Below are 22,538 nucleotides of genomic sequence, written 5' to 3' on the forward strand. Positions count from 1 at the left end.
GCAGATTCAGAGTGTTACATTGAATCAATACTCGCTCAAATTCACGCGATTTCATTAGATCTGCGCGGGGGCCGCACTGTGAAGATCTGGTTCTGTGACGCCGGTCGCAGTGCCTTGAAAGTTGCAGCATGACTGACATTCTGCTGGTCTGGGTGGCGATGGGTGGAGTATTTGTGGCATTTTATGGGCGTGCCGAAGCCAGCGACTGCCTTCGCAGGTGCGGTTTCACTGGGCCCGGCAGCATAATTTTGCCGGACATCCTGTAAACTGAGGGTTACTGAGGTGTCCAATGCCCTTCGCACACAACGGCGGATCAGAGAATTGCGCAGCTTTTTACATATGGCAGAGCCCCGTCCCCTATTGTCTCATACCTACCCTTAGCTCAGCTATCTAGGCCCGATGGTATGTGTTATTACTATGCTTACACCTGTATATTTTTCACATTTATGTTACATGACTGCACTTTGTATCTTTGCTCTGTATGTTGCTGGGGAAATGTAAAGAATAATAATATGCTGAGCATAGAGAGTGTCTAGCCACTAATAAATGTTCACTTCCCCCATAATTCAGCAGCAAAGAGGTAAAAACCGCGCAGGGGTTGTGTCATTGTGAATACTCGCCCTGGATCCCGGTGCCTCAGGCTCTCTCCCTGATAGGAGGCGGCAGAGAGTGCTATGTTCATTTGTAGCACCAGAGCCTCTGGTCTGTCCAATCAGCACAGGTGTTAGAAATGATCACATGTTCTGGCGTCCATTTGTTGTTGTTGTTGTGTCATTAGTTTCTCTATTTAGTGCTATATTTTCATGTCATTCTGATCGGAGTCTTCTCTTCTCATATAGATACAACCCTGAACACCAGCGCTAATGACCCCATATCAGAGCTAGAGGAATTAAGACGTTGTTTGGAAGAGAAGACGCTGGAGGCGGAGGAAAGCGTTGACAAATACTGTAATCTGCTGATCAAAAGTCACAAATTAGAGGACGCCAATGACATGCTGAAAAAGCAGTTGGACTTCCTGAGCTCCAGGCTGAGGGCAGCTGAATCCAAGATAGAGGGGAACTCGCCATCACCGGCATCAGACAACGCCATAAACGCATCTGACGGGAAAGGAGGAAAAAGTAGTAAGTCCGCTCAGGGACCCGTGAAGTGCGCTCCCATGAAGTCCGCTCCCGTAAAGTCCGCTCAGGGGCCCGTGAAGTCCGCTCCCGTGAAGTCCACTCAGGGGCCCGTGAAGTCCGCTCCCGTGAAGTCCGCACAGGGGCCCGTGAAGTCCGCACAGGGGCCCGTGAAGTCCGCTCCAGTGAAGTCCGCACAGGGGCCCGTGAAGTCCGCTCCAGTGAAGTCCGCACAGGGGCCCGTGAAGTCTGCACAGGAGCAAGGGAAGTCCGCTCCAGTGAAGTCCGCACAGGGGCCCGGGAAGTCCGCTCCAGTGAAGTCTGCACAGGGGCCCATGAAGTCCGCACAGGGGCCCGGGAAGCAGGCTAATAAGAGACAGAGAGAGTCTGATGACACCGGGCACAATCCCACAACACCCCAATGTGTGACCAAGAAAGTGAAGAAAACTGGAATTCACACCACAGAGGAGGACAAGTTTGAGCCCGAAGGTCTTCCGGAGGTTGTGAAAAAAGGTACGCCACCTAGCGTTATTTGGGGGGCCTCATTCATGGGTAATTGTGGCCATACTATAGGGAATAAGTATAAATGCAGAGGTAAATATCCCCTTAATTAGCAGAGTATGAGTGGGGAGGTTAATCCACCAATAATGGTTAGCGATCAATGGTTACCTCTGGATGGTAACATTTTACCATTGATTTTGGAAGGGGGAGGTGTTTCTAATGGCAAAATACCATCGATTTTCAGCACTGCGCTGTACAGCTGCAGTGTATTTTGCGTGGATCTGTACCATCGGTGGTTAAAAACTATGGACCGTCAATGTTGAACCAGTCGATGGCCATCCCTAAACATTGCCAAATCCTATGTGTTTATCCAAATATATAAAGCTCCAGACAGTCCAGCTTTTTAGCTCCCAGAATGCTCCGTTCCTTCCCCCTATACCCCAGCCCTAAGCCTAAGGCAATTCACTTTTGCTGGTGTTCGGCAGGAGTCGGTCACCTTTTTAGACAGTGGGCTGCCTTATGCAGCCAAAGCTTTCTTTTTAGGATATTCTTACACTGAGGACGTCTGTGCGGTCTCTCCATCACCTCTCCGCGGCCGCAACTCCAGCCACAGCTCGGTACTTTCGGCAGGGGCTCCCGGGGACCTTGCTAGCCGGCCCCACAAGAGGAGCCCAGACTGCAACGCGGACTTCAGGGGACAGGTAAGACGGGTTAGCGCGGTGACCCGCAGTTTAGCAGTCTTTACCTCCGGTCTCGGGGGACAGACAGGAGCTGCTGAGTGGTAACGCCCAGAGCTGGCTGGGGGATTCACTAGACCACCAGGGACACCATCTGGACTGGGAATCCAGCGCCCCGGGGGTTAAAAATCGGCATGGGGAGGTCAGCCATTCCCTTTGAGCAGCCCCTCCCCCCAGCTCTAGGCGCCATTCTATCACGGTCTCGCGCTCAGAGCTGCTTTCCTCCTCAGACCACGCCCTCTCAGATCTCCGGCGGCCATTTTCTCTAATACAGAGCCACAGCGCTCTCTGGGAAACGCTGGGCCGGTCCCCTTAGACCCCTCTCCCTGGATTAAGTAGCACAAAGAGAGAAAGTTATTCCTTTGCGGGGCTCTCGCGGACCAATAAACCTTACAATTTGCCGGAAATGATGTCAACTAAATTGAGGAGATTGTGACAAATGTTAAAATATAACCTTTATTAATATTTGAAATAATATTGTTGCCCGCGAAATGTAAACTAGAATAATGTTAAATCGCATGAAAATCAAAATAAAATAAAAATTGTATTTAATCCAAAAGAAAATCAATAAATAAAAGTTGTACAACCACTATGTGTCTCTTGTATGCTTTATTTCTTATAATCAATACTTCATAATAGATACTAATAGCAATCGGGTGTCTGTAGAACTGAGGACCTATCACACTTATTCAAATAAATAGATAGAAATTCAAGTTGTATCCAAGGGTCTTATTCACTGACCAGCAGCAGCACCACCTTTACCTAACACAAAGTGCGGCTGTTTATTCACGTTTAGGGAGATCTCAGATGTCTATGAAAGCGGCCGCTATTAATATGTTTTCTCACCAGATTGAATTACAGGGTTTCAATTCAGTTGTATAATGAAACACAGAACATAACTGAATGTACAGCTTGTGTTCTTATTTAGGGTGATCATTTACAATCTTATTATCTTAGTATGTATGTAAGTGTGCTGCCATTGCTTAAAGCTTGTATAGAAATGTATTCGCCACACTATAATCACTAAGCTGTATAAATGTATGAGGTACACGGAGTGAGATCCCACACGTGGCTTGTCATTTATATTACAAGGGTGACCACCGCTATTCGGTTACAATAGCATGCACTGATAGCCTGCTGTTATTATCATCTGTTCACAGAATATTCTATTAGATAATGGTGCAGACTATATTGAGGGGACAATCCAAGAATATTCCTTTACTGGATCTCTTAGGGATGGGGAGAATGAACTGTGCCTGTTGTAAAAGGGAATGACCCCTGATGAAATAAGAGGACTAAACATAATTTTCCCGTTCCCCTTAATGAGGACATTCATGAGATTTGCACAGACTCTATAAAGGGTTATCATAGAGTAAGAGACTCGATTATTGTTAGAGACTTTGGAATCTGCGCAAATTCCTAATATACTTCATACCAAGCAACTCTTACATCCTGTATGATGAGTGTCTGAGATCTCCCTAAACTTGAATAAACAGCCTCACTTTGGGGTCTATGTACGAAGCAGTGATAAGAGACAGAGTGAAAAGTGATAAGAAAGTGATAAGGCACCAGCCAATCAGCTCCCAACTGTCATCTCACAGGCTGTGTTTGAAAAATGACAGTTGGGAGCTGACTGGCTGGCACCTTATAACTTTCTTATCACTTTTCACTCTGTCTCTTATCACTGCTTAGTCCATAGACCCCTGTGTGTTAGATAAGGTGGTGCTGGTGGTCAATATATAAGACCCTTGGATACAACTTGAATTTATATCTATTTATTTGAATAAGTGTGCTAGGTCCTCAGTACTATAGACACCCGATTGCTATTAGTATCTATTATGTATTAGTATCTATTATGAAGTATTGATTATATCTAATAAGAAATAAAGCATACAAGAGACACATATAGGGGTATTCAATATGGGAGCGATAACATCGTTTTTTGCGTTAATATCACTTGTTTTAGTTTTACACCGTATTCAATTTCAAAGACTTATCGCAGTTTTGAAAAGTCTTTGATAAAAAAACGGTGATAACTTTTCACAATTGATTAGGTGTCGAAAAAAAGTACAGACCCCTGAGTTTGACATTTAAAAAAGAACTGTGTCAAAAAAAGTTTTTAAAAAAAATAGGGACACCCCAAAAAATTAATTTAAAAATTGGGGTGCAAAAATAAAAATGGGAAAAAATTGTTAAACAATAGGGAAATAGGTTCAGGGCTATTCAATTTAGTTGACATCATTTCCGTCAAACTGTTAGGTTTATTGGTCAGAGAGCCCCGCAAAGGAATAACTTTCTGTCTTTGTGCTACTTAATCCTGTTACCTGTATACCAGGTTGCACCTACTTGTTAATTTACTTTATATCCAACAGTCTAAAAGGCTACTATTAACATCATTTACAATAGGAAGGACATGTGATACATTTATCTGTGCAGGTAGGTCATTTTTTTAGTTTACACCTCTCCCTGGAGTCAGGTTATGTAGCGCTATAGCCTACCAGCCACTGGGTCTGTGTGCCCCTGGGTCTGTGTAGTGCCCCTGGGTCTGTGTAGTGCCCCTGGGTCTGTGTAGTGCCCCTGGGTCTGCCAGCCACTGGGTCTGTGTAGTGCTCCTGGGTCTGTGTAGTGCCCCTGGGTCTGTGTAGTGCCCCTGGGTCTGTGTAGTGCCCCTGGGTCTGCCAGCCACTGGGTCTGTGTAGTGCTCCTGGGTCTGTGTAGTGCCCCTGGGTCTGTGTAGTGCCCCTGGGTCTGTGTAGTGCCCCTGGGTCTGTGTAGTGCCCCTGGGTCTGCCAGCCACTGGGTCTGTGTAGTGCCCCTGGGTCTGTGTAGTGCCCTTAGCAGCCATATTATTTCTGCATTGTATGTGACTTATGCTAGCACTGTCTGTCTGTTTTCCATATACTGTAGCTTATATCTTTCCCTTTTTTTCTCTTATAGCCCTAAATATACCAAAAACGACTGCACTTCACATTCACTTGTATTTGTGAAGGTTGTCACATACTGTGCAGTTGCACTCCACTCAGTACCATATCCGAGCTGTGATCTCCTGCAGTTTATCTAAACCATAGGTAGAATCACTGTAGTGCATGCTCACTTGTGTTTGGTGATTATTGTCACACACTTGATGGTTGCCTATTGCTCAGTGCCATACTGTGTGCTATACTACTCTGCAGCTAAGTCTAGCAAGGGCAAGAGTAGCAAGCAAGCAAACGGCTGCACCTATACTGCTATCATGTAGAGCCTGTACAGCAGGTTTATCTGAGGAGGATTTAATTCAGGACTTTGTGCAAAGTGTTTATACTTAATCAGGCCTGTCAGTCCCTCCAGCCTCTGCCCAAGAGCCCCCCTGGGCCTCCTTGTGTCAGGTGCTGACAAATATTGCAGACCCCCCTAGCAGTCTCGGCAGTAATTCCCCCTACGGGGTTACCACAACAGGTACAAGCAATACAAGTACCTCCTATGCCCCCTCTGTGGGTAGATATGTTCTCTTCCTCAGTACAGAGTCTGGCGGCTTCTTCTACAGCCTTTCAAATTATGTTGAAAGTGAGCAGCCCCTACCTAGGAAAACTACTAAGCGCCCTGTGTTCTCTTAACTGTCTGCGCAACTCTCAGATTCTGAACGGTCATCAGAAGAGGCAGACGATGCTGATATTTCTAATACGGAGTCTCCCTCAGGGGAGGAAGAACTCCAGTCAGAATCAATATACCGGCTTTAGTGCGAGCGGTGAAGTCTGTCCTCCAGATAACAGATGATGAGCGCACCCCCAAACCAAAACACCCGCTATTTATAAAACAAAAGGTGGTTTTGGCAGAGTTTCCTCACTCAGATCAGCTTTCGGAACACATGACAGCAGCTTGGAATACTCCTGGTAAAAAGATTCAGGCCCAAAAGCGCCTGATCTCTTTTTATCCTATTCCGGCAGCTGACTGTGCCAGATGGGAAGCTCCCCCTGCAGTAGATTCCCATGTCTCACATTTGCATAAAAGCCCCGTTTTACATTTCTCTACAGCTTCTTCACTGAAGATCCCAATGGATAGGAAGATTGAGGCTGACCTAAAATCTGTGTATTCTCTTATAGGAGCTATTGCCTGTCCAGCTTTGGCCATGTCCTGGGTGGCTAAGGCCATTGAAGGCTGGGCAGATGCTTTAGAGCAATCATTCTCCTTAGAGGCCTCCCAAGAACAGATGTCCTATATAGCTAACATCAGGGATGCGGCCTCCTATTTAGGAGAAGCGGCTTTGGATACTAGTCTCCTGGCCTTGAAAGCCTTGACTACTTCAGTGGTTATCCGCCGTAGTCTTTGGCTTCGTTCATGGAAAGCGGATACTGACACCAAGGCCTTAGAGTCTCTACCCTACATTGGGGAGATCCTGTTTGGCTCTGACTTGGATAAACTTGTGGCTACATTGGCAGCATCAAAAACTGCCTTTCTCCCCTCAGCATCCACACCCAAACCTCGGGTTCCGGTCCTTTCGTTCCCAAGGCAGGGCTAAAGGTCAATCCTCTCCTCGACACACCGCTTCCACTAAGGCTTCAAAGTCTGAGCAGACCTGGGCCACCAGACGCCCAGCCAGCTAATCTGAGGACAAGCCTTCAGCCTGAGGAGATGGGCCTCCCCCTGGGAGATCCCAGAGTAAGAGGCCGACTTCTGCAGTTTGCCCAGCACTGGCATCTGACTACCACAGACGCCTGGGTACAAGAAGTGGTCTATCACGGGTATGCCATTCTTTTCTAAGAAGGCCACCCCAACAATTTTGTTGCGCAGGCCCTTTTTTGGATTTGAACAAGGCCCTGCTCCAAAAAGCCATTCAGTCCTTGCTGCAAGTGGGGGGTAATAGTTCCAGTTCCGCCGTCACAGCAAAGGAAAGATTATTACTCCACCCTGTTTATGGTTCAGAAACCAAACTGGTCTTATCGCCCTATCCGCAATCTAAAATCTCTGAACATGTTCATCAGGCTGCCCAGGTAGCGTATGGAAACCCCCTGCTCTATTTTCCTAGCTATGGAGCCTGGGGACTGTATGGTATCTCTGAACATTCAGGACGCTTACCTACATGTACCTAAAGCGCCCTCTCACCAGCAATACATTTCCAGTTTCGGGCTCTGCCCTTTTGGACTTACTTCAGCTCCACGGGTCTTTACCAAAATTATGGCTACCATGGCAGCCCACCTGCGAGGTCAGGGGAACCGGCTGCTCCCATACGTGGACAACCTCTTGCTCTTAGCAAGCTCTCCAGAGGTTCTTCGCCACCATATACAGGTAACCCTTGCTTTCCTGCAAGGACATGGCTGGCTAATTAACTGGAAAAAGTCCTCCCTGAGCCCTTCCCAAAAGATGGTCCATCTGGGGGCTCTTTTAGATTCTCGGACTCAAAATCTTCCTGACAGCGGACAAGTTCTCCACACTGCAACAAGGAGTGTGCAGATTGCTCCACAGTCGCCGAGTGTCAATTCACTCAGCAATGCAAATTCTGGGATCCATGGTCTCCACCTTCGACATGATGGAGTACGCTCCGTTCCACTCAAGGCCCCTGCAATACCTAATCCTTTACAGGTGGAACGGGTTACCTCACCGGATCAGATCCCAGACGATGGTGCTCTCTCCAGAGGTGCGTCGGTCCCTCTCCTGGTTTCTACAGATGGCACACCTAACCCAGGGTCACCCCTTCTGGATCCCGGGAATGGATCCTCCTGACGACGGACGCAAGCCTCCAGGGCTGGGGCGCAGTGACCGGCCAACACTCCTTCCAGGGCCGTCGGACATTGGTCGAGACGACCCTACCAATCAACATATTGGGACTCTGAGCCATGTACAGTGCCCTCACTCTGGCTCAGGACATTCTTCAGGGTCGGCCTGTACAGGTGCAGTCAGACAAACGCCACTGCAGTGGCCTACATCACTAACCAGGGAGGCACTCAAAGTCGGTCAGAAATGTCAGAAGTGTCACGTATTCTCACATGGGCCGAATGTCACCTCCCGCCCATCTCAGCGTTGTTCATCCTGGTAGTTCTGAATTAGGAAGCAGACTTCCTCAGCCGTCATGATGTCCATGCCGAAGAGTGGTCTCTCCACCCAGAAGTCTTTCAACTCCTAGTGGACAAGTGGGGCCTTCCAGAAGTGGACATCATGGCCTCTAGATACAATCGCAAGCTGCTGGTGTACGGGTCCAGAACAAGGTATGCCGAAGCAGCCTTCGTAGACGCCTTGTCAGTGAAGTGAACTTCCCATCTGGGGTACCCAGGGCGGTTCTATGCATATGCATGGTACGCAGCGGAGTAGGGCGCCACATAGTGGAGGGCGCCTCAGCTGCGGGCCACGGGCAGACTGTGTCTCTGTGACACAGCTGCACCGCGCATGTAGTGCTGACCGGATGGAGTTCGGTCAGCTCTCCACAGTGACAAACACACAGCCGCTGGCAGCCGTGTGTGTGGTTTAATTAGCAGCCAATGAGAGTCTGTCAGACTCTCATTGACTGATGCGCCCACTGCCGGAGCCGTCCTGGAGCTCACTCATGAGCACCATCTTCCGGCTCCCGCAGTGGGTAATGGGAGAGACGTCATGACTACTGGGGGCACTACAAGGGGGGGGGGGGGGGGACTACTACTAGGGGCACTACAAGTGGGGGACTACTACTAGGGGCACTACAAGGGGGGGACTACTACTAGGGGCACTACAAGGGGGGGACTACTACTAGGGGCACTACAAGGGGGGGACTACTACTAGGGGCACTACAAGGGGGGGACTACTAGGGGCACTACAAGGGGGAGGGACTACTGCTAGGGGCACTACAAGGGGGAGGGACTACTGCTGGAGGGACTACTGCTAGGGGCACTACAAGGGGGAGGGACTACTACTAGGGGCACTACAAGGGGGAGGGACTACTGCTAGGGGCACTACAAGGGGGAGGGACTACTGCTAGGGGCACTACAAGGGGGAGGGACTTCTACTAGGGGTACTACAAGGGGGAGGACTACTACTAGGCGCACTACGTGGGGGGGACTACTACTAGGGGCACTACGTGGGGGGGGCACTGCATAGGGGGGCCACCACTGTGGGCACTGCATCAGGGGACCACTACTGGGGGCACTATATAAAGGGTAATACTGGGGGTACTGCATAGGGGAGGACTATAACTGGAGCCACTATTTAAAGAGCACTGCATAAGGGGTACCACTATTGGGGGCACTGCATGGGGGGGTGACTACTACTGGGGGCACGGCATAGGGGGGACTACTACTGGGGCACTAAATAAAGGGCTTACTATTGGGGGCACAAGGGGCAAAGCACAGGGGGACTACTACTGGGGGCACTGTATAAGGGGCACTGCATAGGGGGGGGATCATTACTGGGGGCACTGCATAGGGGTGGATCACTACTGGTGGCAATGTATTTGGGGCCTGCATAAGAGGGACCACTTCTGGGGGCATTGCATACAGGGGGTACTGTATAAGGGGCACTACTGGGAGAACTGCATTAAGGTGCATATAGAATGGAAAGGACTGTTCCCAGAGTGACGAGAAAGGGGCGTGTGTCATGGTTATGGCTTTTTCCATGAGACCACGGGTCCTTAATTTGTTTGGGCACGCGCAACAATATGCCTTGGGGCACCAAAAAATATACTCTCTTACCAAAATATTTGGGCTAGGGCTAGCCATAGGCGTACCTATTCCCTCCAGTCTCCCTGCTTCCTCGAGTCCTTCGGAAGTTCAAGCAGGACGCTGTCCTACTGGTGGCTCCGGCCTGGTCCATGTGACATTGGTACTCCGATCTTCAGAGCCTCTCCATAGATGCTCTTTTCCTGCTTCCTCAACAGCCAGATCTGTTGTCTCAGGGTCCCTGTCTACATCCAGACCTAGGTTGTTTGTCTTTGATGGCATGGCTCTTGAGACAACTCTCCTGAGATGCAAAGGGTTTTCTCGCTCTGTGGTCCAGACTATGCTCAGAGCGCGTAAGCCAGCATCTGCCCCGGATCTATCACAGAGTGTGGCATACATACTTCCAGTGGTGTAGTACCAGAAACTACGACCCTCAGGTTTTTAGGGTCTCTAGAGTCCTGGCCTTCCTTCAAGCAGGACTGGACCTTGGACGTCTAGCCTCGCTAAAAGTGCATGTATTTGCTCTGTCCATCTGGTTCCAGCGCAGACTTGCTACACTTCCGGATGTCCACACCTTTCTCCAAGGTGTATTCAACCCCCCTTTGTCCCTCCAGTGGCTCTGGTTCTCCATGCCTTTCAGGGACCTCCGTTTGAACCCCTGGATTCAGTGGAACTCAAATGGCTTACTGCAAAGACCATCCGCTCGTAGGGTGTCAGGTTTAGGGGCACTTTCCTGTTGCTCCACATTTCTGATCCGTGCTCTCGGGATCTACGTGGACCGTACAAGTTCTCTTCGGAAAACAGATTCTCTATTTGTCCTTTATTGATTCCACATGAAGGGCTGGTCAGCTAAGAAACCAGATTGTTTTTTTATGACGATCTCACAGTTCTATACGCAGATGGGCCTTTCTGTACCGGCTACCGTCACTTCTCATTCCACTCGCTCTGTGGGTCCCTCGTGGGCAGCCCGCCGTGGCGCCTCAGCTGAACAGTTTTGTAAGGCGGCGTGTGGTCTTCTGTCCACAACTTTCTTTGGTTTTATGCCTTCGATACCTTTGCCCCTCAGGATGCTTCATTTGGACGCAGGATTCTCCTCTCAGCGCGGAAGCGTCCCCACCCTTGCATACAGCTATGGGACATCCCCATTGTATCCCTGTGGATCCCTATGGACCCTGAAGAAGAAAATGAGCGTTATGGTTAAACTTACCTTCATTAACTCTTTCTTCAAAGTCCATAGGGTCCACAGGGCGCCTGCCCCTGGCTTCTCTGGGTTGGGTTTCCTGGTCTCCGTCTCCCTAATATGTGAGTGTGATTCTTTTGTGTACCAGTCTTCCTTCTCTCTTTCCTCCTCCTGTCTTGGGCTTGTTACAAAACTGAATTGCCTCAGGCTTAGGGGTGGGGTATAGGGGGAAGGACCTGAGCATTCTGGGAGCTAAAAAGCTTGACTGTCTGGTGTTCGGTCCTTAATCACTACCTACACCCCATGGTATCCCTGTGGACCCTATGAACTTCAAAGAAAGAGAGTTAACGAAGGTAAGTTTTACCATAACTCTCATAACTCTTAATATAATACATTTCTTTATAGGATTTGCTGATATCCCGTCAGGAAAGCGAAGCCCCTTTATTCTCCGGAGGACAGCAGTGCCATTAAGGAAAAGCCCCCGTCTCCATTCACAGACAAACTCTCCGTCCATTTCCAGTACACAGATGGATGATCTAGAAAACCTTGCTGATCTTGCCAGTCCGCCAGCAGGGGGCAGCAAATCGTACACGGTAAATCAATGTGCTTTGGTTATCATCTCGGATGGAAGATTATATAGAATTAGTCTGTGAATTAATGTAAATGCAGCCTCCATTAGCACTTGTGTTAAAACGTAACATTATAAAAGCTTCCACAGCGGAGTACAGTGTGCAGCTTCCCTTAATTAGAGCATATACTCACGTTTGACACCAAAGGGGAGTTAAGTTAATGAGATGTGGTCAAGGTCTCTAATTAAAGTAAAAAAATGACTGTATGAATTTAGATTCTACCAATGATTTTGCTGTGTCAAGCGGGTGAGCTTTGATTTACTTGTCAGCATATTTATAATCAAGCAATTAAAACCCCTTATGGTGCGTACACACTGGGCGATTAAAGTGGACGACTGAACGATAACGATATCGTTATCGTTCAGTCGTCCACTTTATCGTCCATTTTTAACACAAAAAAGATGAACGATGACGACGACGCGCGTTCCCGCGGGTCGTTCGTCATCCTCGTTCATCGGGCTGACATGCAGGCCAACCTGACGACCTCGTCAGGTTGCTGCATGTCAGGGAATGGGTGAGAGAGCCCGGCGCTGAACGATATCGCTAATGATATCGTTCAGCGGCTGTGCTCAATGTCATGAACGACATTGAGCACAGCCTGCCGGGGACACACTAGACGATATCGCTCAGGGAGCATATCGTCTAGTGTGTATGCACCTTAAGTGTTGAGCAACTGTTATTTATGTCATGGTTTTTTAAAGTGGTACTCCCTCCCCCCACAAGGAAAGGCTCTACTTCCTAAGAGGGTTCAGCATGATACACGTTGGGGTCTATTTACTAACCCTTGGATGGAGATAAGGTGAACTGAGATACAGTACCAACCAATCAGCTCCTAATTCATTTTTCAAACGCAGCCTGTGACATGGCAGTTAGGAGCTGAATGGCTGGAAATGTATCTCCATTCACTTTTTCTCCATCCAAGGCTTAGTAAATAGACACATAAGATACAGAGACTGATGTACTGGCCTATGATCACTCTGGTGTAGTGGGACAGTGTGTGAGCAGCACTCGGGCAGGAATCAGCATGTTACACATAGATACAGAGACTGATGTACTGGCCTATGATCACTCTGGTGTAGTGGGGACAGTGTGTGAGCTGCACTCGGGCAGGAATCAGCATGTTACACATAGATACTGATGTACTGGCCTATGATCACTCTGGTGTAGTGGGGACAGTGTGTGAGCAGCACTGGGGACAGACTGATGTACTGGCCTATGATCACTGGTGTATTGGGACAGTGTGTGAGCAGCACTTGGGCAGGAATCAGCAAGTTACACATAGATACTGATGTACTGGCCTATGATCACTCTGGTGTAGTTGGACAGTGTGTAAGCAGCACTCTGGCAGGAATCAGCATGTTACACATAGATACAGAGACTGATGTACTGGCCTATGATCACTCTGGTGTAGTGGAACAGTGTGTGAGCAGCACTCGGGCAGGAATCAGCATGTTACACATAGATACAAAGACTGATGTACTGGCCTATGATCACTGGTGTAGTGGGAGAGTGTGTGAGCAGCACTCGGGCAGGAATCAGCATGTTACACATAGATACAGAGACTGATGTACTGGCCTATGATCACTGGTGTAGTGGGACAGTGTGTGAGCAGCACTCGGGGAGGAATCAGCATGTTACACATAGATACAGAGATTCATGTACTGGCCTATGATCACTCTGGTGTGGTGAGACAGTGTGTAAGCAGCACTCGGGCAGGAATCAGCATGTTACACATAAATACAGAGACTGATGTACTGGCCTATGATCACTGATGTAGTGGGACAGTGTGTGAGCAGCACTCGGGCTGATCACTCTGGTGTAGTGGGACAGTGTGCAAGCAGCACTCGGGCTGACCACTCTGGTGTAGTGGGACAGTGTGTGAGCAGCACTCAGGCAGGAATCAGCATGTTACACATAGATACAGAGACTGATGTACTGGCCTATGATCACTCTGGTGTAGTGGGACAGTGTGTGAGCAGCACTCAGGCAGGAATCAGCATGTTACACATAGATACAGAGACTGATGTACTGGCCTATGATCACTCTGGTGTAGTTGGACAGTGTGTAAGCAGCACTCGGGCAGGAATCAGCATGTTACACATTGATCATAGACCAGTACATCAGTCTCTGTATCTTTCTGGTGTAGTGGGACAGTGTGTAAGCAGCACTCGGGCAGGAATCAGCATGTTACACATAGATACAGAGATTGATGTACTGGCCTATGATCACTCTGGTGTAGTGGTACAGTGTGTAAGCAGCACTCGGGCTGATCACTCTGGTGTACTGGGACAGTGTGTGAGCAGCACTCGGGCAGGAATCAGCATGTTACACATAGATACAGAGACTGATGTACTGTCCTATGATCACTCTGGTGTAGTGGTACAGTGTGTAAGCAGCACTCGGGCTGATCACTCTGGTGTACTGGGACAGTGTGTGAGCAGCACTCGGGCAGGAATCAGCATGTTACACATAGATACAGAGACTCATGTACTGGTCTATGATCACTGGTGTAGTGGGACAGTGTGTAAGCAGCACTCGGGCAGGAATCAGCATGTTACACAGAGATACAGAGACTCATGTACTGGTCTATGATCACTGGTGTAGTGGGACAGTGTGTGAGCAGCACTCTGGCAGGAATCAGCATGTTACACATAGATACAGAGACTGATGTACTGGCCTATGGTCACTGGTGTAATGAGACAGTGTGTAAGCAGCACTCGGGCAGGAATCAGCATGTTACACATAGATACAGAGACTGATGTACTGGCCTATGATCACTGGTGTAGTGGGACAGTGTGTGAGCAGCACTCGGGCAGGAATCAGCATGTTACACATAGATACAGAGACTGATGTACTGGCCTATGATCACTCTGGTGTAGTGGGGACAGTGTGTGAGCTGCACTCGGGCAGGAATCTGCATGTTACACAGAGATACAGAGACTCATGTACTGGTCTATGATCACTGGTGTAGTTGGACAGTGTGTAAGCAGCACTCGGGCAGGAATCAGCATGTTACACAGAGATACAGAGACTGATGTACTGGCCTATGGTCATTGGTGTAATGAGACAGTGTGTAAGCAGCACTCGGGCAGGAATCAGCATGTTACACATAGATACAGAGACTGATGTACTGGCCTATGATCACTGGTGTATTGGGACAGTGTGTAAGTAGAACTCGGGCAGGAATCAGCTTGTTACACATAGATACAGAGACTGATGTACTGGCCTATGATCACTGGTGTAGTTGGACAGTGTGTAAGCAGCACTCGGGCAGGAATCAGCATGTTACACAGAGATACAGAGACTCATGTACTGGTCTATGATCACTGGTGTAGTGGGACAGTGTGTGAGCAGCACTCGGGCAGGAATCAGCATGTTACACATAGATACAGAGACTGATGTACTGGCCTATGATCACTCTGGTGTAGTTGGACAGTGTGTGAGCTGCACTTGGGCTGGAATCAGCATGTTACACATAGATACTGATGTACTGGCCTATGATCACTCTGGTGTAGTGGGGACAGTGTGTGAGCAGCACTGGGGACAGACTGATGTACTGGCCTATGATCACTGGTGTATTGGGACAGTGTGTGAGCAGAACTCGGGCAGGAATCTGCAAGTTACACATAGATACTGATGTACTTGCCTATGATCACTCTGGTGTAGTGGGACAGTGTGTGAGCAGCACTCGGGCAGGAATCAGCATGTTACACACAGATACAAAGACTGATGTACTGGCCTATGATCACTGGTGTAGTGGGACAGTGTGAGCAGCACTCGGGCAGGAATCAGCATGTTACACATAGATACTGATGTACTGGCCTATGATCACTCTGGTGTAGTGGGACAGTGTGTGAGCAGCACTCGGGCAGGAATCAGCATGTTACACATAGATACAGAGACTGATGTGCTGGCCTATGATCTCTCTGGTGTAGTTGGACAGTGTGTGAGCAGCACTCGGGCAGGAATCAGCATGTTACACATAAATACAGAGACTGATGTACTGGCCTATGATCACTCTGGTGTAGTGGGACAATGTGTAAGCAGCACTCGGGCTGATCACTCTGGTGAAGTGGGACAGTGTGTGAGCAGCACTCGGGCAGGAATCAGCATGTTACACATAAATACAGAGACTGATGTACTGGCCTATGATCACTGGTGTAGTGGAACAGTGTGTGAGCAGCACTCGGGCAGGAATCAGCATGTTACACATAGATACAGAGATTGTTGTACTGGCCTATGATCACTCTGGTGTGGTGGGACAGTGTGTAAGCAGCACTCGGGCAGGAATCAGCATGTTACACATAAATACAGAGACTGATGTACTGGCCTATGATCACTGGTGTAGTGGGACAGTGTGTGAGCAGCACTCGGGCTGATCACTCTGGTGTAGTGGGACAGTGTGTGAGCAGCACTCGGGCTGATCACTCTGGTGTAGTGGGACAGTGTGTGAGCAGCACAGGCAGGAGTCAGCATGTTACACATAGATACAGAGACTGATGTACTGGCCTATGACCACTCTGGTGTAGTGGGACAGTGTGTGAGCAGCACTCGGGCAGGAATCAGCATGTTACACATAGATACAGAGACTGATGTACTGGCCTATGATCACTGGTGTAGTGGGACAGTGTGTAAGCAGCACTCGGGCAGGAATCAGCATGTTACACATTGATCATAGACCAGTACATCAGTCTCTGTATCTTTCTGGTGTAGTGGGACTGTGTAAGCAGCACTCGGGCAGGAATCAGCATGTTACACATAGATACAGAGACTGATGTACTGGCCTATGATCACTCTGGTGTAGTTGGACAGTGTGTGAGCAGCTCTCGGGCAGGAATCAGCATGTTACACATAAATACAGAGACTGTTGTACTGGCCTATGACCACTGGTGTAGTGAGAGCAGCAGTCAGGCAGGAATCAGCATGTTACACATAGATATAGAGACTGATGTACTGGCCTATGATCACTCTGGTGTAGTGGGACAGTGTGTGAGCAGCACTCGGGCAGGAATCAGCATGTTACACATAGATATAGAGACTGATGTACTGGCCTATGATCACTCTGGTGTAGTGGGACAGTGTGTGAGCAGCACTCGGGCAGGCTATGAATACACAGTAGTATGTCAGTGTTATATATGTACAAAGTTACAATAATCATGATTTGTTGTTGTTATTAATGAACATATCTTCTAATTGCAGCCCAGAGCCGTAGATACCAGTCAGCTGAGATCAGATCTGGCGCTAATGCATGTTTCATCGCCGCTGTCTACTCGCAACAAGCTGACGAGCCAAATGGCGGAGAATCCCTGTACCGTACAATTGGCGGAGGACGGAACATGTCTCTCAGCTTTACATGACCAGTCTGAGGAGGAGGGAACCTGCCATGTCCAGTGACCTCACATCAGCATTTTACTATTTTATTCACTTTTATTTATTAGATGCCATAAAAGGTTCCGCAGCGTGTTACAGCCTATACAGAAAGAGCGCAAACAAAACAGGATATAGGACGCAGCGGTGTCCACGTCTTTAGGAGGTTCCCGTCTGCGACTTTATGCAAGCGCCGCTACAAAGCCCTTCACTGGTGTACATCCGTGCATGTGCAAGGTTTGCTCCCTCTCAGCTTTCGTGCACGCTAATAGCGATTGGTGCATCCTTAGACTTCTGTGTATGTAGCTACACACATGTGACACTCCCGTAACACACCCGTGCCTGCGCTAACTCACCTCCCTGGAACGCCCAACACATTTTCAAGACCCCTTTCAGATTGTGCGTCTCCCGTGCGCTTCATTTGCTACTCTGAATGTGCGCACGCTGTCTGGACGCACGCGCCAAAGAAAACAAAATTGCTCCGCTGCATCTGACTCCGAATCAGGTCCTTAACCTCTAATAAAGGAAGATGCCAAGAGTCCAGAGTCACAGGACCACCTCTCTAGTTCTGGGCAGGACCCTTCCATGTCCCCAGAATGGGCGGTATTCTTGGCGGCATGGACACAATCACATGCTGGGCACTGAGACCCCTCCAGCCCATGGTGACATGACGGCAGCATGCTGTTACTTCATTTGTCAGCTGCTGTGAAGCTCCCGTAACCCTAAATATCCCAGTGGGGCGTATTGCCTGAGATGTGGTGACAGGCGGCCAATGGATGACACTAAGGTCACTGACATGTACGTGGTACCTGCGTGAGAAGACGTTTGCTGTGTAGCTGATGGCTGGACTCTGGCCATAAAGGGATGTACAAGGTCAGCAGCAGTAGATTCTCACAACGATACCCAATTGTATTTAGGGGTCTGATACGCGCCAAGAACATCCCCCACAAAGTTGCATCACCACCACCAGCCTGAGCCGGTGACCCAAGGCAGGATATCGTGTCTGTGCCACATTCTGACCCCTCCATCGCATGTTGCGGATAAATGGAGATTCATCAGACCATGTCTCTGTGTAGTGTCCGCTATAACCATACATCCCTGCATTATATGATTTCCCTCTGGCAGATATCCGGGGGGAGGTTCTCGTCATCATAGTTCTGCCTGCCGCTGTCCCCAGCAGCAGCGGGGGATGTGACCATGATAACGTGAACCGCATCATCACGCCCACGTCACTATTGAGATCCGAGAGGGATGTCTACTCTTCCCGGGCGGCTCCACCATAATCAGGGGTCAGATTCTGTCAGATGAATGCATGTGTATACATATGTGCGTTGACTATGCTAAATAATTCTGTGTACTACCATATATACCTATCGGCATTATGATACCGCTGGCATGTATTGCAGGGTATATGTTACACACCTTATATACTGTACTGACGGCATCGCATTATACACACCAGTCTCTTCTATCCGTCTTAAGGCGCCTACACACTTGGCGATATTTTACCCGATGCATTGGAACGGCAGATCGTGTAAAATATGCCCGCGATGCGCGTCCACCACTGGTCGTACATCGCATCGTCAGATCTGCCAATCTGGGACACAATGCACTGGAGAAAGTCTGGATGCACAATAGATCGTTTGTAAATTGGACACTTTAAACACCAAATCGTGTGCAGAGCTGCTGGGGGGGAGTTTTAAGGGAAATCGTACACATCGTGGGATCGTGAGCACATCGCCAAGTGTGTAGGCACCTTTACTTCTCTTAACGCTGAAATCATCATATTTGTACATTGTTACAACCTAATTTTAGAATCCGCTTTGTAATATTTGTTAATATTTATGTGTTGTACATATTTAATGTTTTTTACTACTTTTTTTAGCCGCTATATTGCTAACGGTATACTTGTTTTATTCCTGGAATTTAAAGGATTCCAACCATGTCCTATGTATTTACATTATGAATTTATATAAAAAAAAAATGTAAATATGAAGGAGACTTGTTTTTATTGTGCGCAGTCGGTGGAATTGCGCTATGTTAGACGATAAGTTAATGGATGCTCCCTGAAACTAGTAATATATGAAAAGCGCTAATGACCGATGATTCAAGATTCGTAAAATAATTGTTGTTTTTAAAATACATTTAATCACAGAAAATGTCCATTACAATGTGGTGACAGTCTCATTAAAAACATTTGTGTCCCTGTATACATGATACAGCTTGGCAAATAGCAATATAAGCAGGATTATTGTACTCATTGCGTCCTAGCCAGGGTTGCATAAAATTGGTTTAAATAAAAAAATAAAAAAAGGATTTATTTGACTTAAATCAGATTATTTGGATTTAAATAGGATTTTTTTATTAACAATTTTTTTTAAGTAAACGTTTTACATTTTTAAACGTTTATATAATTTTTTATTAAAAAAAAAAAGCCTATTTAACTAAATCAGTTTTTTTTTTTACATTTTTTTTTTTTATCCAATTTTATGCAACCCTGGTCCTAGCCATATAGATCATTGGTCACTAGTACAGCATCCATAAACAGTGGTAATTATAACCCATCCCATGAATTATTATACCCTTATCATTATTCTGTCACAACGCATAAAACAATGGCTACATCTGACAGATAGCTAGTGACTAATCATCATACTGACCTGAGTGTACAGTGTTTGTGTTTTATATATAACTTTATGCGCAAGATACTGTATGGCCTGGACAAGGGGCGTGGCCACAACTTGGCGCTTCACGCTATACCGAAAGACTGGTTCTGTTTGTAGTCAGTCCATAAAAGGTAGGACTGCTATATAATAAAGGTTATGCTACTGTACATGTCACTTTATGACCACCTGGTAAAGCCCCCATCACCTATCACAGACAATCAAATATTAGCTTAGTTACGGCAATTCCCAATTTAGACTATCCGTAACATAAATAATTTGTGTTTATTTATTAACCGTTATATAGCCCCATCATATCACATTGTGCTTTATAATTGGGAACAAATGGTAATAAAACAATCCTGGGTAATTGATACATGAGGATAAGTGTTACTACGTATTATATAACGGTCCAGCCAGATTGCAGAGGCTCTTGGTGGGTTATATGATCCAGTCACACGGTAATGTTGCCTCCAGTCAGCATAACGCAAAGGATAAGAAAGAGAAAACATATATATTTGTGTCTGCTGTATAGAGAGGATGTAATTGGGTAGGATAGCTTATGGAGGATATATGTGTGTGCTGTATAGAGAGGATGTAATTGGGTAGGATAGCTTATGGAGGATATATGTGTGTGCTGTATAGAGGGGATGTAATTGGGTAGGATAGCTTATGGAGGTTATGTGTGTGCTGTATAGAGGGGATGTAATTGGGTAGGATAGCTTATGGAGGATATGTGTGTGCTGTATAGAGGGGATGTAATTGGGTAGGATAGCTTATGGAGGATATATGTGTGTGCTGTATAGAGGGGATGTAATTGGGTAGGATAGCTTATGGAGGTTATGTGTGTGCTGTATAGAGGGGATGTAATTGGGTAGGATAGCTTATGGAGGATATGTGTGTGCTGTATAGAGGGGATGTAATTGGGTAGGATAGCTTATGGAGGATATGTGTGTGCTGTATAGAGGGGATGTAATTGGGTAGGATAGCTTATGGAAGATATGTGTGTGCTGTATAGAGGGGATGTAATTGGGTAGAATAGCTTATGTAGGATGTGTGTGCTGTATAGAGGGGATGTAATTGGGTAGGATAGCTTATGGAGGATATGTGTGTGCTGTATAGAGGGGATGTAATTGGGTAGGATAGATTATGGAGGATATGTGTGTGCTGTATAGAGGGGATGTAATTGGGTAGGATAGCTTATAGAGGATATGTCTGTGCTGTATAGAGGGGATGTAATTGGGTAGGATAGCTTATGGAGGATATGTGTGTGCTGTATAGAGGGGATGTAATTGGGTAGGATAGATTATGGAGGATATGTGTGTGCTGTATAGAGGGGATGTAATTGGGTAGGATAGCTTATGGAGGATATGTCTGTGCTGTATAGAGCGGATGTAATTGGGTAGGATAGATTATGGAGGATATGTGTGTGCTGTATAGAGGAGATGTAATTGGGTAGGATAGCTTATGGAGGATATGTGTGTGCTGTATAGAGGGGATGTAATTGGGTAGGATAGCTTATGGAGGATATGTGTGTGCTGTATAGAGGGGATGTAATTGGGTAGGATAGCTTATGGAGGATATGTGTGTGCTGTATAGAGGGGATGTAACTGGGTAGGATAGCTTATGGAGGTTATGTGTGTGCTGTATAGAGAGGATGTAATTGGGTAGGATAGCTTATGGAGGATATGTCTGTACTGTATAGTGGGGATGTAATTGGGTAGGATAGCTTATGGAGGATATGTGTGTGCTGTATAGAGGGGATGTAATTGGGTAGGATAGCTTATGGAGGTTATGTGTGTGCTGTATAGTGAGGATGTAATTGGGTAGGATAGCTTATGGAGGATATGTGTGTGCTGTATAGAGGGGATGTAATTGGGTAGGATAGCTTATGGAGGATGTGTGTGTGCTGTATAGTGAGGATGTAATTGGGTAGGATAGCTTATGGAGGATATGTGTGTGCTGTATAGAGGGGATGTAATTGGGTAGGATAGCATATGGAGGATATGTGTGTGCTGTATAGAGAGGATGTAATTGGGTAGGATAGCTTATGGAGGATATGTGTGTGCTGTATAGAGGGGATGTAATTGGGTAGGATAGCTTATGGAGGATATGTGTGTGCTGTATAGAGGGGATGTAATTGGGTAGGATAGCTTATGGAGGATATGTGTGTGCTGTATAGAGGGGATGTAATTGGGTAGGATAGCTTATGGAGGATATGTGTGTGCTGTATAGAGGGGATGTAATTGGGTAGGATAGCATATGGAGGATATGTGTGGGCTGTATAGTGGGGATGTAATTGGGTAGCATAGCTTATGGAGGATATGTGTGGGCTGTATAGTGGGGATGTAATTGGGTAGCATAGCTTATGGAGGATATGTGTGTGCTGTATAGAGGGGATGTAATTGGGTAGGATAGCTTATGGAGGATATGTGTGCTGTATAGAGAGGATGTCATTGGGTAGGATAGCTTATGGAGGATATGTGTGTGTGCTGTATAGGGGGGATGTAATTGGGTAGGATAGCTTATGAAGGTTATGTGTGTGCTGTATAGAGGAGATTATGGAGGATATATGTGTGCTGTATAGAGGGGATGTAATTGTGTAGGATATCTTATGGAGGATGTGTGTGTACTGTATAGTGGGGATGTAATTGGGTAGTATAGCTTATGGAGGATATGTGTGTGCTGTATAGTGGGGATGTAATTGGGTAGTATAGCTTATGGAGGATATGTGTGTGCTGTATAGTG

General features: G+C 47.1%; 1 protein-coding gene across 2 annotated transcripts in view; it reads left to right on the forward strand.

The window, feature by feature from the left end:
- Nucleotides 1-19,327, forward strand: part of CENPF (centromere protein F) — a 96,873-nt gene extending 77,546 nt beyond the window's left edge. For both annotated transcript variants that reach the window (XM_088481052.1, XM_088481053.1), the window contains exons 18-20: nucleotides 840-1,628; nucleotides 11,537-11,724; nucleotides 16,960-19,327. In XM_088481052.1, coding sequence (XP_088337178.1) covers nucleotides 840-1,628; nucleotides 11,537-11,724; nucleotides 16,960-17,154 — 1,172 coding nt within the window. In that variant the 3' untranslated portion in view covers nucleotides 17,155-19,327. The remainder of the gene's footprint in view (nucleotides 1-839; nucleotides 1,629-11,536; nucleotides 11,725-16,959) is intronic.
- The last annotated feature ends 3,211 nt before the right edge of the window (nucleotides 19,328-22,538 follow it).

Source organism: Taudactylus pleione, unplaced genomic scaffold (genome assembly GCF_031769625.1).
Source record: "Taudactylus pleione unplaced genomic scaffold, aTauple2 ptg000261l, whole genome shotgun sequence".
Lineage (NCBI taxonomy): Eukaryota > Metazoa > Chordata > Amphibia > Anura > Myobatrachidae > Taudactylus > Taudactylus pleione.